The 20,246-nt window shown below is 40.4% G+C and overlaps 2 protein-coding genes across 5 annotated transcripts in view; one reads left to right on the plus strand and one right to left on the minus strand.

Moving 5' to 3' along the window:
* The first annotated feature begins 536 nt into the window (after positions 1 to 536).
* Positions 537 to 13,452, plus strand: SMNDC1 (survival motor neuron domain containing 1). The gene is made up of 6 exons (XM_083505029.1): positions 537 to 769; positions 3,654 to 3,773; positions 6,265 to 6,407; positions 8,172 to 8,333; positions 9,632 to 9,785; positions 11,244 to 13,452. The coding sequence occupies exons 2-6, from the start codon at positions 3,654 to 3,656 to the stop codon at positions 11,379 to 11,381; spliced, it is 717 nt and encodes a 238-aa protein (XP_083361155.1). The 5' UTR covers positions 537 to 769; the 3' UTR covers positions 11,382 to 13,452.
* Positions 13,453 to 14,092: 640 nt separating this feature from the next.
* The window catches only part of MXI1 (MAX interactor 1, dimerization protein), an 89,170-nt gene continuing 83,016 nt past the window's right edge, over positions 14,093 to 20,246 (minus strand). For 3 of the 4 annotated variants that reach the window (XM_083505022.1, XM_083505020.1, XM_083505023.1), the window contains exon 7: positions 14,093 to 18,150. The gene's annotated coding sequence lies outside the window, so the exon portion shown is untranslated. Of the gene's footprint in view, positions 18,167 to 20,246 lie in introns of all 4 variants that reach the window. The other variant, XM_083505021.1, reaches the window with a different exon arrangement.

A 20,246-nucleotide genomic window follows, 5' to 3' on the forward strand; every position in this document is an offset into this window, starting at 1 on the left:
ATTTTAGAATAATAGAATTGTAGAGTTGGAAGGGACCCTGAGGGTCATCTAGTCCAACCCCCTGTGATGCAGGAAACTTTTGCCCAACGTGGGGCTCAAACCCATGACCTTGACGTTAAGAGTCTTGCTCCGTTGGGATCCAATAGGGCTTCTTTCCAGGTGCATAACATGTCAGGCCAATGGCCCACCTAGTCCCGCGCCCTGTTCTCATTGGCCAGCCAGAGGCCTGCGAGGAACCAGCGAGGAGAACCTGAGCACAAGGCAGTTAAAAGCAGCGGTGCCCCCCGCCAAAATAATTATTTCAGAAGGGCAGAAATCCCGCTCCGATTCCCCCCTAGAAGATTCGATCAGTTTAAATAATAAGCCCTGCGGCGAGATTGGGTTTTTTGGGTTGACTCTCACATGCCGAACGCTACTTATTTTGCACTTCCGCCACTCTCGCCCCGCACATGGAGAATTCCAAGGAATCGCAACTGGGAGTCGGAAGTATCGGTTTCGATCCTCCTCTTGGTTTGTGCTTTCCCCACCCTCGGAGTGGTCATGTGATCCGGCTTCTTCGTCAGGTCCGGCTTCCCCCTCTCGCGAGCGTTCATTTCCGCCGACCGGGCTCTTTGCGTCGTCGCTAGGAAGCAGCAAGAAGGGAGGGGGCGACGTTCGTTGGGGGTCGGGAGGGGGGTGGCAAATCTCGCGTGGGTGCGCGCGCGCGAGCACAGCCGCTTCTCCTGAGGCCTGACGGGACGGAGAGAGGCCCTCGGCGCGCGAGGCCAAGGTGAGAGGCGCGGCCCTTCCCCCACTTCCCTCTCCTCTCTCAGGGCGAAGGCGGGGAGGCCCTTTGCTCTCCTCGACCCTCCGTCACGACCTCCCCTCTCCGTACACGGCGCTCGGCTCTCCAGGCCTCCGGCCCCTTCCTCACTCGCTCCGGGGCCTCCGTTAGGCCCTCCCTCAGGCCCAGGCGCGTTTTCCGCCCGGTTCCCAGTGATTCCGCCGCCTGAAGTTTTGTCTACGGCCAGCCATTGTCTGCGGGCTTCCCGCACGTGGAGGCCTGTTTCGTCGGCTTACAAGATTCGCCTTCTGTGTTCCGAGGATTATACTGTTTTTTTTTACGGGAGGTCCGCCTCGGCTCTTCCATTCTGTCCCGAAACCCCCGCTCCTTTGTAGCAGGACAGCTGGGTTTTAATGGCACCGCTTTTGCGGGCTTTTTTCGGCCTATGGGCCTTTTAATTGGAGTCAAGTCCTTTTTTGTCGGGTTGTATGCTGTGTAATGTGATTATAAAGAGGGTATTGTCCACAGTATGGTGTTGATATGCAGAATTTGCTTTCCATACTTTCCAGCACCAGAAAAATAGTATGTCAGGTCACGTGCTATTCCAGCCATTCCTACCAAATTTGGCTTCTGCTAATTCTGTACAGATAGTGTTTTCTAAACTTCACACCCGGTGTTGAAAGGACTAGGATAGTTCTTGTGTATTAACAAAGGATCTGTGTTTGGATTGCTTTCAGTTTTTATATTTCCAAAGTGAGCACTAGTTTGATGCTCAAGAGTTCCACCCCAGCTCTACTCTATGCCTCACCCACTCTGTGATCTGTACCATCTTGTATCTGTCACCTTGACAAAGACTGAGGAAAGAGGTTTGTCCAAGGCTAGATAACAGAATTGTGGCAGAAGATCCATAAACACAATCCATGTGTTGCTGTGAATTTCCTTATGGAAACTAATGCTAAGAGAGAAGGATTTAGTCAAGGTCAGGCAAGGGGTTTGGTTGTCCAGTATGATGCTGAAAATGACTCTCGTGTTAAGAACAGTTGAATAGTCATACTTCTCAAGGACTGTGTTCTGGAAAACTGAATACAACAGAGAATCTGTGAATGTGCAGAATGTTTAATATATTTATAAGTTACCCTTAAGTAACAGGACCATTAGAGTGGTGTACAGCAACCGATAAATAAAAAAATGTAAACATCTAAGAAGGATTCAAGGTGCAAAGGTCTCCTGCAATAAAACAGGTTGCACCAGGCACCTGAAATTCAGTAGGGTTGGTGCCTTCTGGTGTAGCGGAGGCATTCCATGGAATTGGGTCCACAACACTGAAGGCACAACTCCTTATTGACATGAGTCATGTTTCTGGTTCATGAGGAACCACTCTCCTCCCTAAAGGCAGCTCTGATTTGGATTCTGGGCAAATCGTGTGCACATGACAGTATGAACAAGAGGCACAACATGAAGGAAAGAAGTGGTTTCTAAATATTGTTCCACTGTATTTCGTCAGCTAGAAGCAAAGATTCTGTGAGTCCCTTGAATTGTGATGGGAGCTTCTGTTGCTTCCATGAAACCTGAAAGTATCTGCAAAAAGCAGTGGTACAGTGGTACCTCTGGTTGTGGACACGATCCGTTCCGGGGAGCTGTTCGCATCCCGAAAAGTCCACAACTAGAGTGGCACTTCTGCGCAAGCGGGGAGCGCAATAGAGCACATGTGCAAAGCGTGCAGAACGCAAAACCCAGAAGTATACATTTCCGGATTTGCTGCATTCACAAGCCAAAAAGACGCAACATGAACCTAGCGTAACACGAGGTATGAATGTAGTTTGCAGAGGGCTTTCTCAAGTAATTCCTTGAGATTGAAGAAAAAATACAACAACCTCCCCTTATATTTTATTGTTTTTAATGTTGGAGTAGAGAAGAATTCTATGTAACCTGAAAGCTTTCATATCATGTTAAGCTTGTTTGGTCCTAATCAAAGTATTTTTGGTATCTAGTTATATTACAATGTTAGGTTTAGATGAAAAAGGGGTAGATTATATAGAGAGCAATGTCAGTGTTGCAGCTCTTCTGGGAGATGTCCTATTGTGTGCTTCCAGACATGGAAAGTTTGACAGCACCCAGGTATTGCTGTTCTGATTGAATTTATAAATGTAAAAGCAAACTTGCTTTCAGGCTTCTGAAATCAAGGTAACATTCTGTAACCAAGTGAGCAGTTGTTTACCAGCCCCAATTGATCTGATTGAATCCTGACATTCTTCACCCCTTGTGGGCCACTTTGACAGGTAGATGAGGCTCTCAGTCACCACAGGTGAAAGTTTTCATTTGCAGTGCAGTTTGAAATCAAAACATATGGGGTAAGGCAGAAAGCTTTGGAAGTGTTGCCAATTAGTTCTTTCTAGTGCCAGTAATCCCTATTTCATTAACCCATGTGGCTTGAAATCAACTACAGCTTAGTAGTACAGTACTTGCAAATCTTACTTTGGGCAAAAAACAAACATAGTTTACCTGCCTCCCACCATATGTAATATATGACATAAGGTATAGGGCAGGGTCATAAGGTGGGCATCTCTTGTAAATTCCCAGGGTGGAAACAGGTGTTTACTTACCCCATACGATTCTGTTATTGTAACATTAACACAGCAGTAAGGGAACAAACCATACAAAAGAGACTACCTTATAACTCGATTACTGCCAAGGTAATCTGGCATTATTTGGGAAGCCTGCTGTGGACCAGCTGGAGTTTCCAACCAAGGCAAGTTACATAAATATTCTGTTATTGATAAGGCTGCACTAAGTCATTAGTGATTTGCATTCTAAGTATTTTGCCTCTGCAAGACTGTTTTCAAACAGACTTTTCCTTCAGTATTTTGTAATGCCTTTTTTCCCTTTCCAGATGTCAGAAGACCTTGCAAAACAGTTAGCTAGCTATAAAGCTCAACTCCAACAAGTTGAAGCTGCTTTGACGGGAAATGGAGAAAATGAAGATTTACTAAAACTCAAAAAAGACTTACAGGTGAGAATAAGAAATAGCTTTGTAACTTAAATGTTTTTACACGTATAGTGAAGAGGATCTTCTACACTGTCAGTGGCAAAGAATTTACTATGGTGATATTAACGAGATGTGCTAAATGTTGGGGTTTAAAATCTTTCACAAAGAACTAGGGCTGTCACCTCATTAAAGTGATTAAAGGCATCTCAATGCCTGAGTAAAAATGAGAGTTCTGAAGCAATAAACCGCCCTGAGATATTTTGATGAAGGGGGCCATATAAGTCAAATAAATCATGGGTAGGCAAACTAAGGCCCGGGGGCCAGATCCGGTCCAATCGCCTTCTAAATCTGGCCCACAGACTGTCCGGGAATCAACATGTTTTTACATGAGTAGAATGTGTCCTTTTATTTAAAATGCATCTCTGGGTTATTTGTGGGGCCTGTCTGGTGTTTTTACATGAGTAGAATGTGTGCTTTTATTTAAAATGCCTTTCTGGGTTATTTGTGAGGCATAGGAATTCGTTCTCTCCCCCCCCCCCAAAAAAAAATAGTCTGGCCCCCCCACAAGGTTTGAGGGGTCTGCTGAAAAAGTTTGCTGACCCCTGAAATAAATGAACAAATAAGCCATTTTGTTTTCAGACGATTCACATGTGAATTGTAAGAGTTATTATCTCAGAAAAGGCATTTGCTTGTGCATGAGAAAAAATGCTTTTTTAAAGATGGTGTTTGCCACCCACAATTTTTATGAGTGCTTGTGTGCCGAAAATATGTATATTTAAGAACCTTCTGCTCAGTCAATTGGGGCACCTTTTTAGTTGCTAAAAAGTTTTAATGGGTTAATGTAGCTGGTTAATCAATAGAACCTCATACTTTTATATTTTGCTCAGTGCTGTATGCAGTCTTTTAATACTGGTACTTTAACACTGACCTCTAAATGCTTTTTTTAAAAACTTGTAATCTTTTACATTAAGCCAGGTGGAATGATTACCACAAATTGAAAAGCACTGTCCTGGAGTAAATGTTAATCTATGTGTTCATTTGAGTTTTGCTTTTTGAAAAACACTGTAAACTAGGGTCTTTTAGGAAACAAATTTAGAATACTAGATAATGCACTATTACGTGTGCTGTTATCTTTAGTATATGACTCAGGTGTGCCTTGCAAGCACTAAGCAGTCATCAGTGGTTCTAGCTCTTCGTTCCTCTTAGACTGTATTTTGCAAATGAATTTGTCATATGGTCTGTTTGTTCATTCATGTTTTCTTTGCCATTTCTACATGTAAGAGCAGCCTTTTACAAGCTTATTGTTCAGCTGCCAATATCTGAGGACAAAAGACAAGTCTTAATCGCATCAGATATGAAAGGTGCATATGTATTAAATTATTCCTTTTCTTGTTAAAATTTGTTCTATTTTTATTCCACCTTTCAGGCAGATACTGTCTCTCAGAGAAGCTCATCTCAATCAAAAGTTCAATGATGGTGGCAGGCTAACTGCCTAAATGAAATGATGCACAGGCCCGCCCCATGGTTACAAATTAAAGGGACAAGAGAAAAAGAGGAGGGGAAGGGAAGCGGACGGAAGGAAGGAAGGAAGGAAGGAAGGAAGGAAGGAAGGAAGGAAGGAAAAAGTAGATGAGGGAAATTAGTTTGACAACAATGTGTTATGTGTTTTACCTTCCTCTCCTTTCCCTGGATACCCCAAAAATCTGCTTCAGAGGCTACCCCAACCTTCTGGAACAGATTTTGAGTGGGTACAAGGGAGAGGAAAGGAAAGAGAAGTTCTGTTTCACAAGTGGGACAACAGTATTGGATACAATCCAGTAGATTTAAAAATCTAAAATACATGTAATTTATTACCTGTAGCTATAGCCTATTAATAGTTTTCTTTATAATCTCTAAATAGCAAAAAACATATGCAGGAAACTACTGAGTCCTCGCTCATATGTATTTTATAAACAAAAGTATTTTCTGTATGCGTTCATTCCTTGTATCTGGTTTGTGTATAGTGGGCTATTCTCACATAAGTACAGTTTTTCAGTATTCAAACAATTTTCAGTATTCAAACAAGAAAACTTGCTGAAAAACCTATTTCTTCCACTAGCCAGTGCATTCATTGCACAATAATTTTCTTTTTTAAAAGTCTCAGTAATACTTGCTTTATCACTGGAAGGAGAGCAGAAAACTCCATTCTGTAGTTGTGTATCATTTTCTGCAGTCTACTTTTTACTCTTCCATTAAATATAATACTCATTTGTAATGCAAACGAGAAATTTCCTTGCTGCCCTCCCCCAATATTAAAATTGGGATGAGCTATGGGAGTAGTATTAGATACTTGCTAAGAAACCAGATTCCCAAAGCTTATAGAAAAACCTTTAGTAAATTATGCGGACAAATTTCATGTGTTGTTCAGTCTGCTACCATTTGCCAGCAATACCGCAGTTGGTAAATAGTCTTCATGCATAGGCAGGGGTGAGACTACTTAAACTGTGTTTGACGACTTGTTCTTTTCCATCCCCAGGAAGTTATAGAATTAACCAAAGACCTTCTTTCAACACAACCTTCAGAAACACTTGCAAGTTCTGACAGTTCTGCTTCTGCTCCTCCAAGTCACACATGGAAGGTTGGAGACAGATGTATGGCAATATGGAGTGAAGATGGACAGTAAGTGTAGAAACAAACTTCTGTAACAGTTACATGAAATAATACAGTTCCATGGTAAGATACTTCCCTTTGGTTTATACTCTCCTCTTTGGCTGAGCACCAGTTCAGTAAAAATCATTGATTGGATCTTGTATTTTTCAAATACAAAATATATTAAACTTTAGAGCTAGGTCCATTGTTTTAATTGTTTAATTTGACTAGAACGTTGTAGACTATAATATGGCTTCTAATATCTTTTAAAATTTGCCACCTTCGAAAAATCTGATGTGCAGTAACTGAAATCTGTTGTGTATACATTTCATCACTAATCTGAAAATGTTAATTGGAATGTCATTTACTTCAAAACTTGGAGCTCTGTTGAGATTGTATTAAGATACTTGGGAACCATTGAGGTGGCAGTAGGGAAAGAAGTATAGGGCAGCAAACTTTTCCACTGCTTCCTCCCCCTTTTCTGTACTGTAAATTTATTCTTTGAAGTGGGGCAGGAATGGGCTTAGAGAAAGCAGAGGTCCTTGCTCACAATTGTGTACATGTAGAAGGCTGCTGCTTTTGGGAGGATCTGTGGTTGTTGCACCCATCCAGACATGGTGGTAAGGGAATATAAAGCAGGGTATTTAATATCCTTCCCAAAACTATCCACAGGCAAATATTTTAAGAGGGTTGAATAAAGACATTTAGAGCTCCCTTCACAAATAGTGATGTACCACTAGGGTGTATCCTTTTGCACATTTCCAAAGTGAATCAGTGATGGTCCTCCACCAGAAGAAATTCAATTCACCTTGGTCTTTGCTGAAGTGGGATGCAGCAGTAAACCCCTCAGAGTCATTCTGTTTGGTATGATTTGCTGACAGCAGAAAGTGATGGTGTGAACCAACACATTTTCTCCTAGTCCTGTTGCCTTTGACCTGCCTTCTGCTGGTAGAGATATTTTTTAATACCTTATGGGAAGAAGACAACCAGCAGTTTTTTTCTGCAAGGTTGGGGTCTCTTTCTTGCCATGGCCTTCCGCTTCTCCATTTAGGCCCCTGAGATGCCTGGGCCCAGACATTCCACTTAGTTTACTTCAGGATGTACTGCATTTGAGTATCAGGTGATGTGATTGAGAAAAATAGATAATTACCTTGATTATCTATCTTCATTTAAGTTACTGTCACAAACCCTACATTGCTTAATGCTTTTCTTAATCCATCTTCTTACGTTAGTAATTCACTGCTTGCTTTCAGAGAGGGAGATTATATGAGGGCAGTGAAACCTCTGTCAAATTACAATCTCACATTGTAATCCTATGCATACATATCTCCTCAGATGTAAGTCCCATAGAACTTCGAAATACATGGGTATTGTGGCTGAATGCCTCTTGTGGTGGTGAAAATTAGTACAAATTATAAAACAGCCAAACATGAATCCTCCAGATTCTATTAAACAAATTAGTTCTCACAAAATCAAACAAAAGTCAGGTTAAATGTGTGAAGGTGAAAATATATATGTGGTAACAAAAGGTTCAAAACTGAAGTTTATTTCAAATCAGTTGACTAACCAGCTCTTGGACTTTAGGATTGTAACTAGTTTGTGTGCCAGGCACCTGACAATTCTTGAACAGAATTTGTGTTTTAAGAGTTTTGACTTGAAATGCCAATCCAAAATCCAAAATGAAGCAGGAATGTCCTGAAACTTAATATTAATATTAATCACTGCAAATACAAGTTTTGTAGGGTTGAGTTGTAAACCATTACTCACATGCTTACAGCCATGATATCTTTACAGGTGTTATGAAGCTGAAATTGAAGAGATAGATGAAGAGAATGGCACAGCTGCAGTCACCTTTTCGGGATATGGCAATGCTGAAGTCACACCCCTGCTCAACCTGAAACCTGTGGAAGAGGGAAGGAAAGCAAAGGAAGACAGTGGCAACAAACCCATGTCCAAGTAAGTGGCTGAAACAGTTTTCAGTTGGCTCAGTGTGTCATATAGCAATAAGAAGAGCTGTAAGGCTACTTTGCTGATGAATCATCTCTTCCCAAAGGTGATTTTACAGCAAAAAAGTCATAGAAGTAAACACTATCCTTAGATATTATTGAACCATACTCTGCGTAGTTACCCTAGATTTGGGAAAGAGGTAATGCACATTGTCTATTCTCCCCCCCAAAAAAATTAAATAATGCCTTAGGATATGGGCTTCGCTGCCCCAATTTTAGAGGTCCAACCTAGGGAAACTTGTAAAGCCCAAAACAGTCTTTGCCATCTTAGGACTGAACTAAGAACTAGGGATGGTCAAATGTGTCAGTTTCTGTCCTGTTTGTGCTTGTTCATAGGTCCCTTCCAATTTCACATTAATCTGTGATTTTTTAAAAAAATCCAAATGAAAAAGAATATTTAAATATGGATTGAAATATATGGAGTGAATTAGGTCAGTTCTTAAAAATACAGTTCTTAAATTATCCTCAATCCCTACTGTGAACATATACATAGTGGTTTGAGATTATGATGAAGGTGTTATGGTTTGTGCTACTAACTTTAATGCTTATCATGCTGAGTTGGTTAGTCTCATGAACTCCAAAATGATTGCTCCATCCCTGTGTAGTAGTATATTTCCCCTGGGACAAATTCTGAGCTAGAGTTGCTCTGTGTTTAGCAAGACATTAGTTTCAACTGATTTCTGAAAGAGAGCTGTTATTCGTAGTAGTGCATGAAAGTAGGATTGCTGTGCTTTATTGAAACTTGCAATGCACAGATTGCTTTACAGAAGGAATGACAGCACTTTCTACAGCTGGAGAATGAAATGGGCCTGGACAGCTGAAGCCCCATTGTACTGAGAGTTTATCTTTACATTCACCTAGCCCAAGGTGAGACTCTCTTAATCAGTGTATCCTTGCTTTTATCTACATGTTCTGAGAACAAAAGTGAAGTTAAAGCAAAGGTGATGTGGGGCTTCCAGTTGGTTGCAATGCAGATGTAATGCCCATACAAAACCATTGCCATATACTGTGGCTGAACTGCCAGTGTTGTAAAAAGAAGGCAGTTCTGGTGGGTAAAGATGTGGATGTAAGGCAGTATTGATAACTCAGAATTAACCACCTCGGCTTAATCTCTTCATATTTGATGTTTTGTGAAAATTTGCCCTGATTGTATAGCAACCACCTTGCCATGACACATTACCGCCCTTAGACTTTCTGAAGAGGAAACTGAGGTACATAAGTAACCTTCAGTGCCATTTCTCATTTTAGAAAAGAAATGATTGCTCAGCAACGAGAATATAAAAAGAAGAAAGCTTTGAAAAAGGCCCAGCGAATCAAAGAACTGGAACAAGAGCGAGAGGACCAGAAAGTCAAATGGCAGCAGTTCAACAACAGAGCTTATTCAAAAAACAAAAAAGGCCAGGTTTGTATATGCTTGCATTAGTAGCTTACTCATAGAGGTTTCTTGCTGAAGAGGAGCTGTGTTAAATGTATGGCAGCACAGGAGTAATCCCCCAAACAAAGACAAAATAATATTATAGGCAAAGCTTTTGTTTCTGGAATATACAATGGGAGAGATCTGTTTATAATATTCTTAACGTACAGTGGTACCTCTGGTTACGAACTTAATTCATTCCAGAGGTCCATTCATAACCTGAATCCGTTCTTAACCTGAGGTACCACTTTAGCTAATAGGGCCTCCCGCTGCTGCTGCGCCGCCAGCGTGTGATTTCTGTTCTCATGTTGAGGTAAAGTTCTTAACCCGAGGTACTACTTCCGGGTTAGCGGAGTCTGAAACCCGAGGTGTTTGTAACCAAGGTACCACTGTATTGTTAAATATCACAACACTTAGTTTGAGTCCCTGCAGATAGGGTGGGATAAACTAATGGATATGCATGCAGGTCCCAGTTTCCGAGCACAATGCATTTCCAGGAAATTGTTCGCTAGGCAAGCATTTGCAATTTCCATTATTTCCTATGGGAACATTTCTAATCCATGCTTTCTGCCTGAGACTGTTGCAGCCAATAAGCAAAAGCCAGACAAAGGGATATCTGATTTGTCTGATGACTTTCCCTTCTATGGTTTTTGCCCAAAATGGGTGCTGGTGACCAGCAAAGCACAAACAAGTAAGGACATGAGCAAACTCCAGCTGTTTGGATATCTGAATCAGCCATTTCTGTAGCAAAGTTTGAGTATAATTCTTTGTGTTTGAACAACAGATTTCTGATAACAACCGTTCCAATAGTAGCACCTGTAAAGTTAAAAGTTCATGCCTATAAAGCTTGTGGCATTGTTGCTTGCACTATGATGCTTTCAGGCTGCCATAATGTACGTGGTACAAAGCTCTTTGTATGTTTCATATTCTCGAGTTTGGTATTGCCAAATATAACTCGCACTCTGTTTGACCCATTGATATGTGAGTTAGGTTTTTAGTGTGTGCTGTTTGCATGCTAAATTATTTTGAGTGGTGGTGGCGGCAAAGGAAAACATTAATAAGCACCACATTGTAAAGATACCCTTAACAGAGCATGCAGAAGACACTTCAGGCAACTGAGGCTGGTGACACTTTATGAAGTTTATAGCTATAGGGGCAAAAAAGGTTTTGTTTTCCTTTAGCCCTTCTTTGTGCATTGAAAGGACCCTTATAGAACTGTAGTGGTTCACTGGGAGAAAATAGGACTTGCCGAGTGCCATGACCAGAGCAGAAGTGCTTCATTTCCAATTACAGCTTTTTTGTTAAAGGTTCCTGTTTAATGATCAATAAAATGTAGTTGTATTTTGCTTTTTGAATGATGCATGTGAACATTTGATATTAGCACTCCTTTGCTGACTTGTTGAAATTTGAAAATGTTACAATTGGTGCTTTTAATTTGTTCCACAGGTAAAGCGAAGTATCTTTGCTTCTCCTGAGAGCGTAACAGGGAAGGTTGGAGTTGGAACGTGTGGAATTGCAGACAAACCCATGACACAGTACCAAGATACATCCAAGTACAATGTCAGACATTTGATGCCCCAGTAATTGAGGGAGAAAATGACTTAACATCACTTCTGCAGGGCTTTACATTTACCTTTTTATTGTTCTATTTTTCTAAAAGTAAACTATTGGCGCATAGTGAAAATGGTTGTTGACATCAGTTGGCTTATGCTGGTACAAGCCTTAAGCAAGGTAATAGCTGTTCAGATGACCCCTTTGCTCTTAAAGATGTAAATTGCATAAATGTGCACACGTCAGACTGTGTTGAAGAAATGCCCTTTGCAGTATCCTGAAGTGTCTGATTTCTCAAGTGTCCATCCCTATAGCATTAGTTGGGAATGCCATCAAACTAATGGTCGTGAAATAAAATAGTTATCCCAGCTTTCCTTGCTCCCTCTTATGTGCTTACAGGCCTGCCATCTTATTGCAGGATAGCTGTTAAGCACTGTAACTCCTGCAGAATTTGTACAATTATGATGACTTTCTCTGGATTTTATTCTATTTTGAAAGTCAATTGTTAGTTGATCACAATCTGCATCTGCTTCCTTGGCTTGTAATGAATCTGGGCCATCTAATCTCCAGTTAATGATTCATAAGCCAGAAACAGTGCAGTTCAAATTTTAAGATTACAGGTTGAATGCATTGTGCTGGAAGTCTTGACAAAATCCATCTACATGAGCAAAACAGGGTTTCCACAAAGCTTGACTGGTCTTGGTAGGCAAAATTTGTGCTCATGATTGACTCAACTGAGGAGAAGGGAGTGAGCTTTGACATGAAGTCTCAGAGATGCTCTAAAGCTTAGTGTGACTTCAGGGGCATGTCCCTGTCATTTTCCCCTAGCCCAGGCTGGATAGTGGTAGAACCAGGGGCTTGTCTCTGTCACACTGAGCCTCAGAAAATCCTTGAAAAGCAGGAAGATACACTGCTGTTTTCCCACTTTGCAAAATCTCTGCAAGGTTGGGAGGGTGGTGGAAGGAACTCCCAGATCTTGGACTGTTTCGAAAGCAGCAGGACGTCTTGCTTCTCCCCAAGGCTCATCATAAATTGATGTAGATTTCTCTTGCCCTCTTCTGAGTATGGAGAAAAACTAGGGGAATCTCTGAATTCAGCACAAGGGGTGATGTTCAACTCATACTTGGAGCAAACCCACTGAAAATCAGGGGGTCTGCTTTAACTTAGTTGGGTATTATCCAAAGTCTTGAAGATTCCACCATCCTTCTCCCAGCTCAAGAAGGTGGAGGTTCTCACCAGAAAAAAGCACTTGCTAGTGCCAAGCAGGTAAGCATATTTATTGTCAGGAGCAGAAGATTTTGATTTATAGGCCTTGAGAACCTACCTGTAGGCTTCCTAAGATGTATTCAGTCACTTTGCAGGTTTGATTAGCACTTTTAAGTGTTCAAAGAGTCAAATGTTACATATAGAAATAGTTATTCCTCTTGAGAATTACTCAGTGCGTTTATGTTGGTAAATATGGCAAGTCACCTGCATTGTGCTGAATTTTTTTTTGTGCTTATCCAGCTTTTTTAAATGCAACAGGAGGTTACTCTTACAAGGTTTAACTTACGTTAGTATTGCTGGCCCTCCTTGATTTTATTTGGGAAACCATGTGTAAAAGTCCAGGCCTATTTGTATCTTGTGGATGCAATTGCTTCCCTTTGCCATACGTATTGCTTAGGGTTGTAGTCTATCTCTCAATCTTGAAATGTGTCTGACACAAAAAGTTAACGTATAGCCCTGTATACAGTGTAGATAATTATTTTTGTAAAATATGGTGTTAAGTTAATGAACAAGACTGGATTTAGTTATTTCTCGTACAAGAGTAATTCTTGCTCATTAATCTGAACTCCATTCCCCATGTATATTATGTTGTTGTAGTTCCCTTTTGTAATTTGTTTTCTGAATTAAATAAGATCAGGAACCATCAGCATTTGTTGATGCACTGATTAGTGTAAATGTCTGACAGTTTACTTGAGCCTAAAATCCATATCTAGTAGCTTAGAATCCATCCATAGAGAGAGGTTCTTCTTGTTAACAAAAGGAGGAGGTAATTTTTATGACTGTGTTGATTTCAGTTTTGTATGTTTAACTTTTATTAAAATAAAGAATTCAAAACCTCTTGGCTTTGTTCCGAAGAATCTAAAAATGTGAAAAAATTAAATCTGGTATGAAATTACGTAATATGGTCAAAATTGTAGGAGTTACAACACTTTTGAAATGACACTTGTGAAGTTCACAGACTACTAAGGTTTTTTTTCTTCTGAAGAGATGTTCCTTGGTCAAATCGGACTATAGCAGTATCTTAATTTTTATCTAGCAGTACTGTGGCTTATGCCATTGATGACAGTTTACCTGTTAGGAAGACATGCATATTGAGGCAGGATTTTCAGTTGTCCTTGAAGCTGATCATTCAAATTCTGAATGTCTGGGTCCTGAGATGAGAAACTGCCAGGATTAATATCTTGATTCTGTTGTTTGTTGTGACTGAATAGCTAACTTTCCTATGGGAAAGCATTTCACTTCTTTTCAAAGCAGGTAAAGCTGGAGGCCAGTGCAGCAGAGCCTACTGTTCTTTTAACTTACTGCAGGAGATTTGTGCACTTGTATGGAAAACTGGGCTGCAATTTTCAGTAGACTAGGTAAGCCTCTAATCAACGTAGATGGAGCTATGCTGTTGCAGCAGTTTGACAACTGAACTAGTATTTATTTTTTTCATTAGCGATGTGGGAAGAGAAAAGGGTAACAAATCTTACTAGAAATAAAATTTCATAAAATTTATTTGTATATTTTAAACAAGTTTATATAGATGCCCACAAACAAAAGAATAATGTTTACAATGATGGAAAATGTAACATCTTTGTCAGCACCATCCCTGCACCACTATAGATAATGCTGTTTCAGTATTGTTTTGACGATTGGCGCTGGTCAATTTAAGCACCAATCATGGATTGGTTGGGGGGTTTTATCATTCAGTTCCTCAAGTAGCAGTTGGCTACAGCACCATTAGAGTAACTGCACCAAAGTTCAGGAAACCTCAGAGGAAGCAAAATAGTGATAACAGAAATCTTAAAAATAAACTTGCACATAAAAATATTTGTCAAGAGGATACATATCTGTTTAAACACGGAATTGCATTCCTAGACCAGTGCAGTATCATTATATAGAAACATAGCACTGTACATTTCCCCCCTTTAATACACAAATTACAAAGGAAACCTATAATTCAGTAGAGGCTGAAACAGATTTGCTGGTATTTTTTTAACAGCTGGGAAAAATTATAATGGCACAAACCTAATTTTGTGCATCAGACACTGGTTAATGTGATTGAAGATAAAATGTACTTACTGGGTTTAAATACCTGTATTGTAGTCATTTTACATTAGAATATAATAGTTGCAAACATAAATCCTATGCAAGATTACACTGCAGTAACTCTTTTCTTTTAAAATAGCAAAGTAATAGTTAGAAGCTGCAGAAGACTAAGTTTAGGAAAACATTTTGAGATTTGCAAAGTGAGATGTCATGCTTGAATTACAATTTCCTTTGCATTCTGCGATGGCTAGGCTTGAAGATCAGTAGCAGGATTGTTTATATAACGCAAGACTGACATTTTAAAATCCAAGAGCTACGTAGTACAACAGTGATTGATGAAAAAATGCACTTTTTTCTTAGCTGTTGTGATTTTAAAACAATTTAATGTACCATGTCAATAGGTGCTGAATAGGGACATCAGCCTATTCCAACAAGAGCACTATCAGAAATATCTCCAGAGAAGCACATTTTCTCTGTGGAGGAGCCCTATCATTACTTATTTGGGTTGAATTTGAATCATGTTTTTATAATGGGTAAGGCATTTTATGCATATAAAGGGTTAGCTTGCCTTCATTTGGCATGTTCTTCGTTCAAAAAAGGGATTAATCTGTTCTGGCAGTTTGCAACAAGCAATGAGCTGCTATGCAGGAAACACCTGCCTGAATACACCCCCTAGTTACTGCCAATTGGAGCATCATGTTGCACAACCTGGTTGGTCCCTCCCTTAGGGGGTCAGCTGAAGTCCCTATAGGGAAGGGTATATAACTTACACTCAGCTTCCTGACATGCCATATTTTGTTGTGTGTTGGAGCGCCTGCTAAGTTTCTAGCTCCTGTAAAATTTCTAGCAGGACTTGCTGATATTTTTCTATCTAGCAAATGTCTGAATTGATATGTGTCTTCCACATTGGGTTCAGTAATTGATTTTACTGTTCAGCTCTTCAAATCCTACATAGCCTTGTAGATTTCATTGTTTTTTGCTTGTGTATGACAAGTTAATCTTGCAGAGCATTAGGAGCAGTAATGCCGCTACACTTACTTGACTGGAGATTTTAGCCACGGTATAATAGTGTTTGGCATGCCTGAGCCCACTGTAATCAAATGACCAGCCTGTTGAACTCTTTGTGTATGACTTGGTCCCTGCTGCTTTTGTAACAGAAATTAAGGATAGCTGTGTATTTGAGAAACTGTACAATGCTACTGTAGCTTGCATTTGGGGGTGGGTGAGGAAGGTAGCCACTTCAGGTAAGTAACTTTGCTTAAATATCTATCTTAAATGTACAGAAAATAGGAAAGGAGCTGAAGGTTGATTCACACACGTAGAAGTTTTGCAATAGTAGCTACTGGAAAATCCTGCCGTTTTCATTAGCAGCTTGTCTTATACACCCACAGCCACATGCAGCATTCAGCTTTTGGCATGCCGCAGTAACCATTGTTTCTTGAACTCCTGATGCTGGATCCTCTGCCTAGTATTGAGCTGAAGGTTAGTCCAGTGTAGAACGTTTGTGCATTCTCTCTCTTCCCCCCCCCCCCAGCTATTTTGTGTACAGTGATCTGAGTTGGCCCTGAGCTTTAGTCCTGTTATAGTCATAGAAGCAGGTTCCTTCTGTATGCAGTGGTTGTTAATAGAGTAATATACTAAAACCAAGATCATATTGTGCTACAAGGAATCAAGAGGGGTGGGGGCAAACTACGTAAATGCTAGTGGTATCTAAAGTATGAGGACGTAGATATTCATAGCTATTTTAGTAGCATTTACATCCAAATTTCCTCTGTTTTTCTAAAAGGATCTTTAGCATTTTAAAAAAATAGTTCTGACACTGGCTTATATATACCCGCACTGGTTTGACCAGCTGAACAGAGAAATAGTGGATAGTGTTTAGTACAGTTAAAAAAATTATTTGCAACTTGGCTAGAGAGGAGAAAAATGAACAATTCTTGATGTTGACGATTCTGTTTTTAGTGTTCCTTCTTTTGTAAATTATCTTACTGTTTAGAACTTTCCAGTGGCGTAATTTAATGATGGCAGGTGTAGACTGTGCACCAGGGAGGCCAGTTGTTACAGCGTTGTAAAATGGCTAAGGATTAGGCCATAGGTGAAGAGTGAACAGTAACAACTGCTACTTTCAGTTGGCTCTAACATTTGCCAGTTTCTCTAACGCCATTGATCTGATGCAGACCATGGTATGTCAACTGGTCCTGGTGCTCTGCCTCTGGAAGCTAAGATCATTGGTTCACATTGGTTAAATCTCCTTTAACTCACAACCCTTTTCCCACTTTTGTGTTGCATGACCAATCATGTGCTACTGGAACTGCAGTTTCCAGCTCCTCAGTGCATGAAGTCTGAAGAGCAAAAGATGAAGTCACAACAAAAGAGGGTTTCAAGTTTCTGAGAATCATGAATTTTAATTAACTGTAAGTTGTTATTGCCCATATTAGCCCATTCCACTAGTATGTTACTGTCTTTGAACTGAAGTGCTTTAGTGTGCTCCAAGTCATATAGTCCATCACATTGCACGAGTTTGAAGTTCAGTGCTGTCTAGTTGCCTCACTCAAGACTGTTCAGGGAAAAGTGGCCATGCATGTACAGCTGCTGCTTCCATTTTTCATCACATTCAAAAAAGCTCAGATATAGGGCACATGATTTGCATGGAAAGAGTTCAATCCCCGCATCTCCAGGAATATGGCTCTCCTATAGCAAGGTTTGGAAATATCCATGCCTAATCCTAGAGAGAGAATAAACATAGACACTAGCAACCTCACTAGTGGTTGCTTATGTCCATCATTTCCTAGGTGGCAGAAAACAAACATAACTCTTGCGCATCTTCTGGATATAGTAAGGTACACATCCATTCTTGGCATTACCCACACAAGCATTAACAGTGACAAATACCTCAAATAAGAGCTTTCACCAAGATGAAGACAAACCTGGACTGATATATTTCTCAGTAAGCATCATGAATGTCAACAGTCTTGGTGATAATGAAGTCAGTTTAGCCTTTTTATGTTCATTAGCTTTTGGGTGAATAGAATTTCCCAGCCATTCAAGGCCTGGTGATGCACCTATATGGGATTACCAGTTTTGGAAATGGCCCATTCCTGCAGCTGATGCAAGCTGTATGCCAAATGCAAAGTCACATTTAACTTTTGGGTCTCAAGTCTACAGATATAGGCACGTCTATCTGAAAGTGAAACACCACTGAACACAGTGTGACTTCTGAGCAAACACGCATAGGGTCACATTACAAATTAGACATGGGGAGGGGGAGAAGATTACATATAAATTTATCTCAAGTGTAAGGAACAAGAGGAAATTTCAAGATATAAATTCAATTTAATGAACATGGGGAAATAAAATCTTTTCTAGATGTTATATTGAAGTTTGAGCTGCTTTCTGGCTATCACTATGACTCTTAAGTTACGCAAACGTACCCTTTTCATTTTTTTAAAAAATAGAATGGCTAACATAACATACATATTCAGCCTGTTGTACCTTGCTGCAGTGGCTCTTTAACATACAAACTGTTATATAAATAAAAAATTCCTTCCAGTAGCACCTTAAAGACCAACTAAGTTAGTTCTTGGTATGAGCTTTCGTGTGCATGCACACTTCTTCAGATACACTGAAATAGAAGTTGCCAGATCCTTCTATATAGTGAGAAGGTGGGGAGGGGTGTTACTCAGAAGGATGGTGGGAATGGGAGATAGGCAGATAGCTGGGAGAGCCTGTTGACGACTCTTAACGACTGTAATAGGTCTTACAGGAAAAGGCAAGGGGTGGGAAGGTGAGAAATGGTTTAGTTATGTATAGTGAGATAAGAATCCAATGTCTTTGTTAAGCCCAGGTCTTTTCATGGTTTTAAGTTTGGTAATGAGTTGTAATTCAGCAGCTTCTCTTTCCAGTCTATTTCTGAAATTCCTTTGTAGTAAAACAGCTACTTTGAGATCTTGTATAGAATGCCCTGGGAGATTGAAGTGTTCTCCTACTGGTTTCTCTGTTCTGTGATTCTTGATGTCAGATTTATGTCCGTTTATTCTTTGGCGTAAGGTTTGGCCTGTTTGTCCAATATAGAGAGCTGAAGGACACTGTTGGCATTTGATGGCATACACAATGTTAGACGATGAGCAATTAAATAGTCCCGAGATGGTATGTGTGATGTTGTTGGGGCCAGTAATGGTGTTGTCCGGGTGTATGTGGCAGCAAAGTTGGCATCTGGGTTTATTGCAGGCTCTGGTGCCAGTGTCTGTGTTAAGTCTGGTTGTAGTATTATTGTGGGTTAGGAGTTGTTTAAGATTGGGTGGCTGTCTGTAGGCAATGAAAGGTCTTCCTCCCAGAGCTTGAGAAAGAGAACTGTCATTGTCCAGGAGAGGTTGTAGATCTCTGATGATGCGTTGTACTGTTTTAACTTGGGAGCTGTATGTGATGACTAGAGGTGTTCTGTTATTTTCTTTTTTGGGTCTGTCTTGCAGCAAGTTCTCTCTGGGTATCAGTCTGGCTCTGTTGATCTGTTGTCTAACTTCATCTGCTGGGTATTTTAGTTCTGAGAAGGTTTGCTGTAGATCCCTTAGGTGAGAGTCTCTGTCTGTAGAATTGGAACAGATGCGGCTGTAACGTAGTGCCTGGCTATATACAATGGACTGTTTGGTATGTTTGGGATGGTAGCTAGAGGCATGTAGATATGTTTGTCGGTCAGTTGGTTTGCGGTATAAGGTGGTGTCTATGCACCCATCCTGTATTTTTATAGTAGTGTCCAAAAAATGTATTTCTTGCATAGATTGATTCATTGTAAGGTTGATTGTGGGGTGAAAATCATTAAATTTCTGGTGAAAGGTGTCCAGGGTCTGTTGACCATGTGTCCAGATGATAAAAATATCATCAATGTATCGTAGGTACAAGAGAGGTTTGAGTGGGAAGGAGTTCAGGAAACGTTGTTCTAAATCTGCCATGAAGATGTTGGCATACTGTGGGGCCATGCGGGTGCCCATTGCTGTGCCGCTGATCTGAAGAAACAGGTCATCACCGAATTTGAAGTTGTTGTGGGTAAGGACAAATTGGCAGAGTTTGGTGGCAAGGTCCGCTGTGGTTTTATCTGATATGGTGTTCCTTATGGCTTGTAAACCATCGTTGTGTGGGATGTTGGTGTATAGAGATTCCACATCCATAGTAGCTAGTATAGTGTTGTTGGGAAGATTATTTAAAGATTGTATTTTCCTCAGAAAATCTGTGGTGTCACGTACATAGCTGGGAGCATTGATGGCATATGGTTTCAGAACAGAGTCCATATAACCGGAGACACCCACTGTAACAGTGCCAATACCTGAAATGATGGGGCGTCCTGGATTTCCTGGTTTGTGTATTTTGGGTAGAAGATAGAAAGTTCCTGGTCGAGGTTCTGTTGGTGTGTTGGTGAGGATCTGTTCTTGGATGTGTGGGGGTAGCTCCTTAACAATCTTGTTTAGTTCTTTCTTGTATTCTTGTGTGGGGTCTGAGTCCAATTTTGTGTAAAAGGCGGTATTGGAAAGTTGTTTGTGAGCCTCCTGAAAGCTCTGGGAGGAAGACCTTTCATTGCCTACAGACAGCCACCCAATCTTAAACAACTCC

This window comes from Podarcis liolepis (genome assembly GCF_965112155.1).
Source record: "Podarcis liolepis genome assembly, chromosome: 5".
NCBI classification, from domain to species: Eukaryota; Metazoa; Chordata; class Lepidosauria; order Squamata; family Lacertidae; genus Podarcis; species Podarcis liolepis.

What these genes read in the sequence shown, in the direction of transcription:
- SMNDC1 (XM_083505029.1), top strand. Translation starts at nt 3,654, where the DNA reads ATGTCAGAAGACCTTGCAAAACAGTTAGCTAGCTATAAAGCTCAACTC. An exon ending in ATATGGAGTGAAGATGGACA is followed by an intron (nt 6,408 to 8,171) that starts GTAAGTGTAGAA and finishes ATATCTTTACAG; the next exon opens with GTGTTATGAAGCTGAAATTG. An exon ending in CAAAAAACAAAAAAGGCCAG is followed by an intron (nt 9,786 to 11,243) that starts GTTTGTATATGC and finishes TTTGTTCCACAG; the next exon opens with GTAAAGCGAAGTATCTTTGC.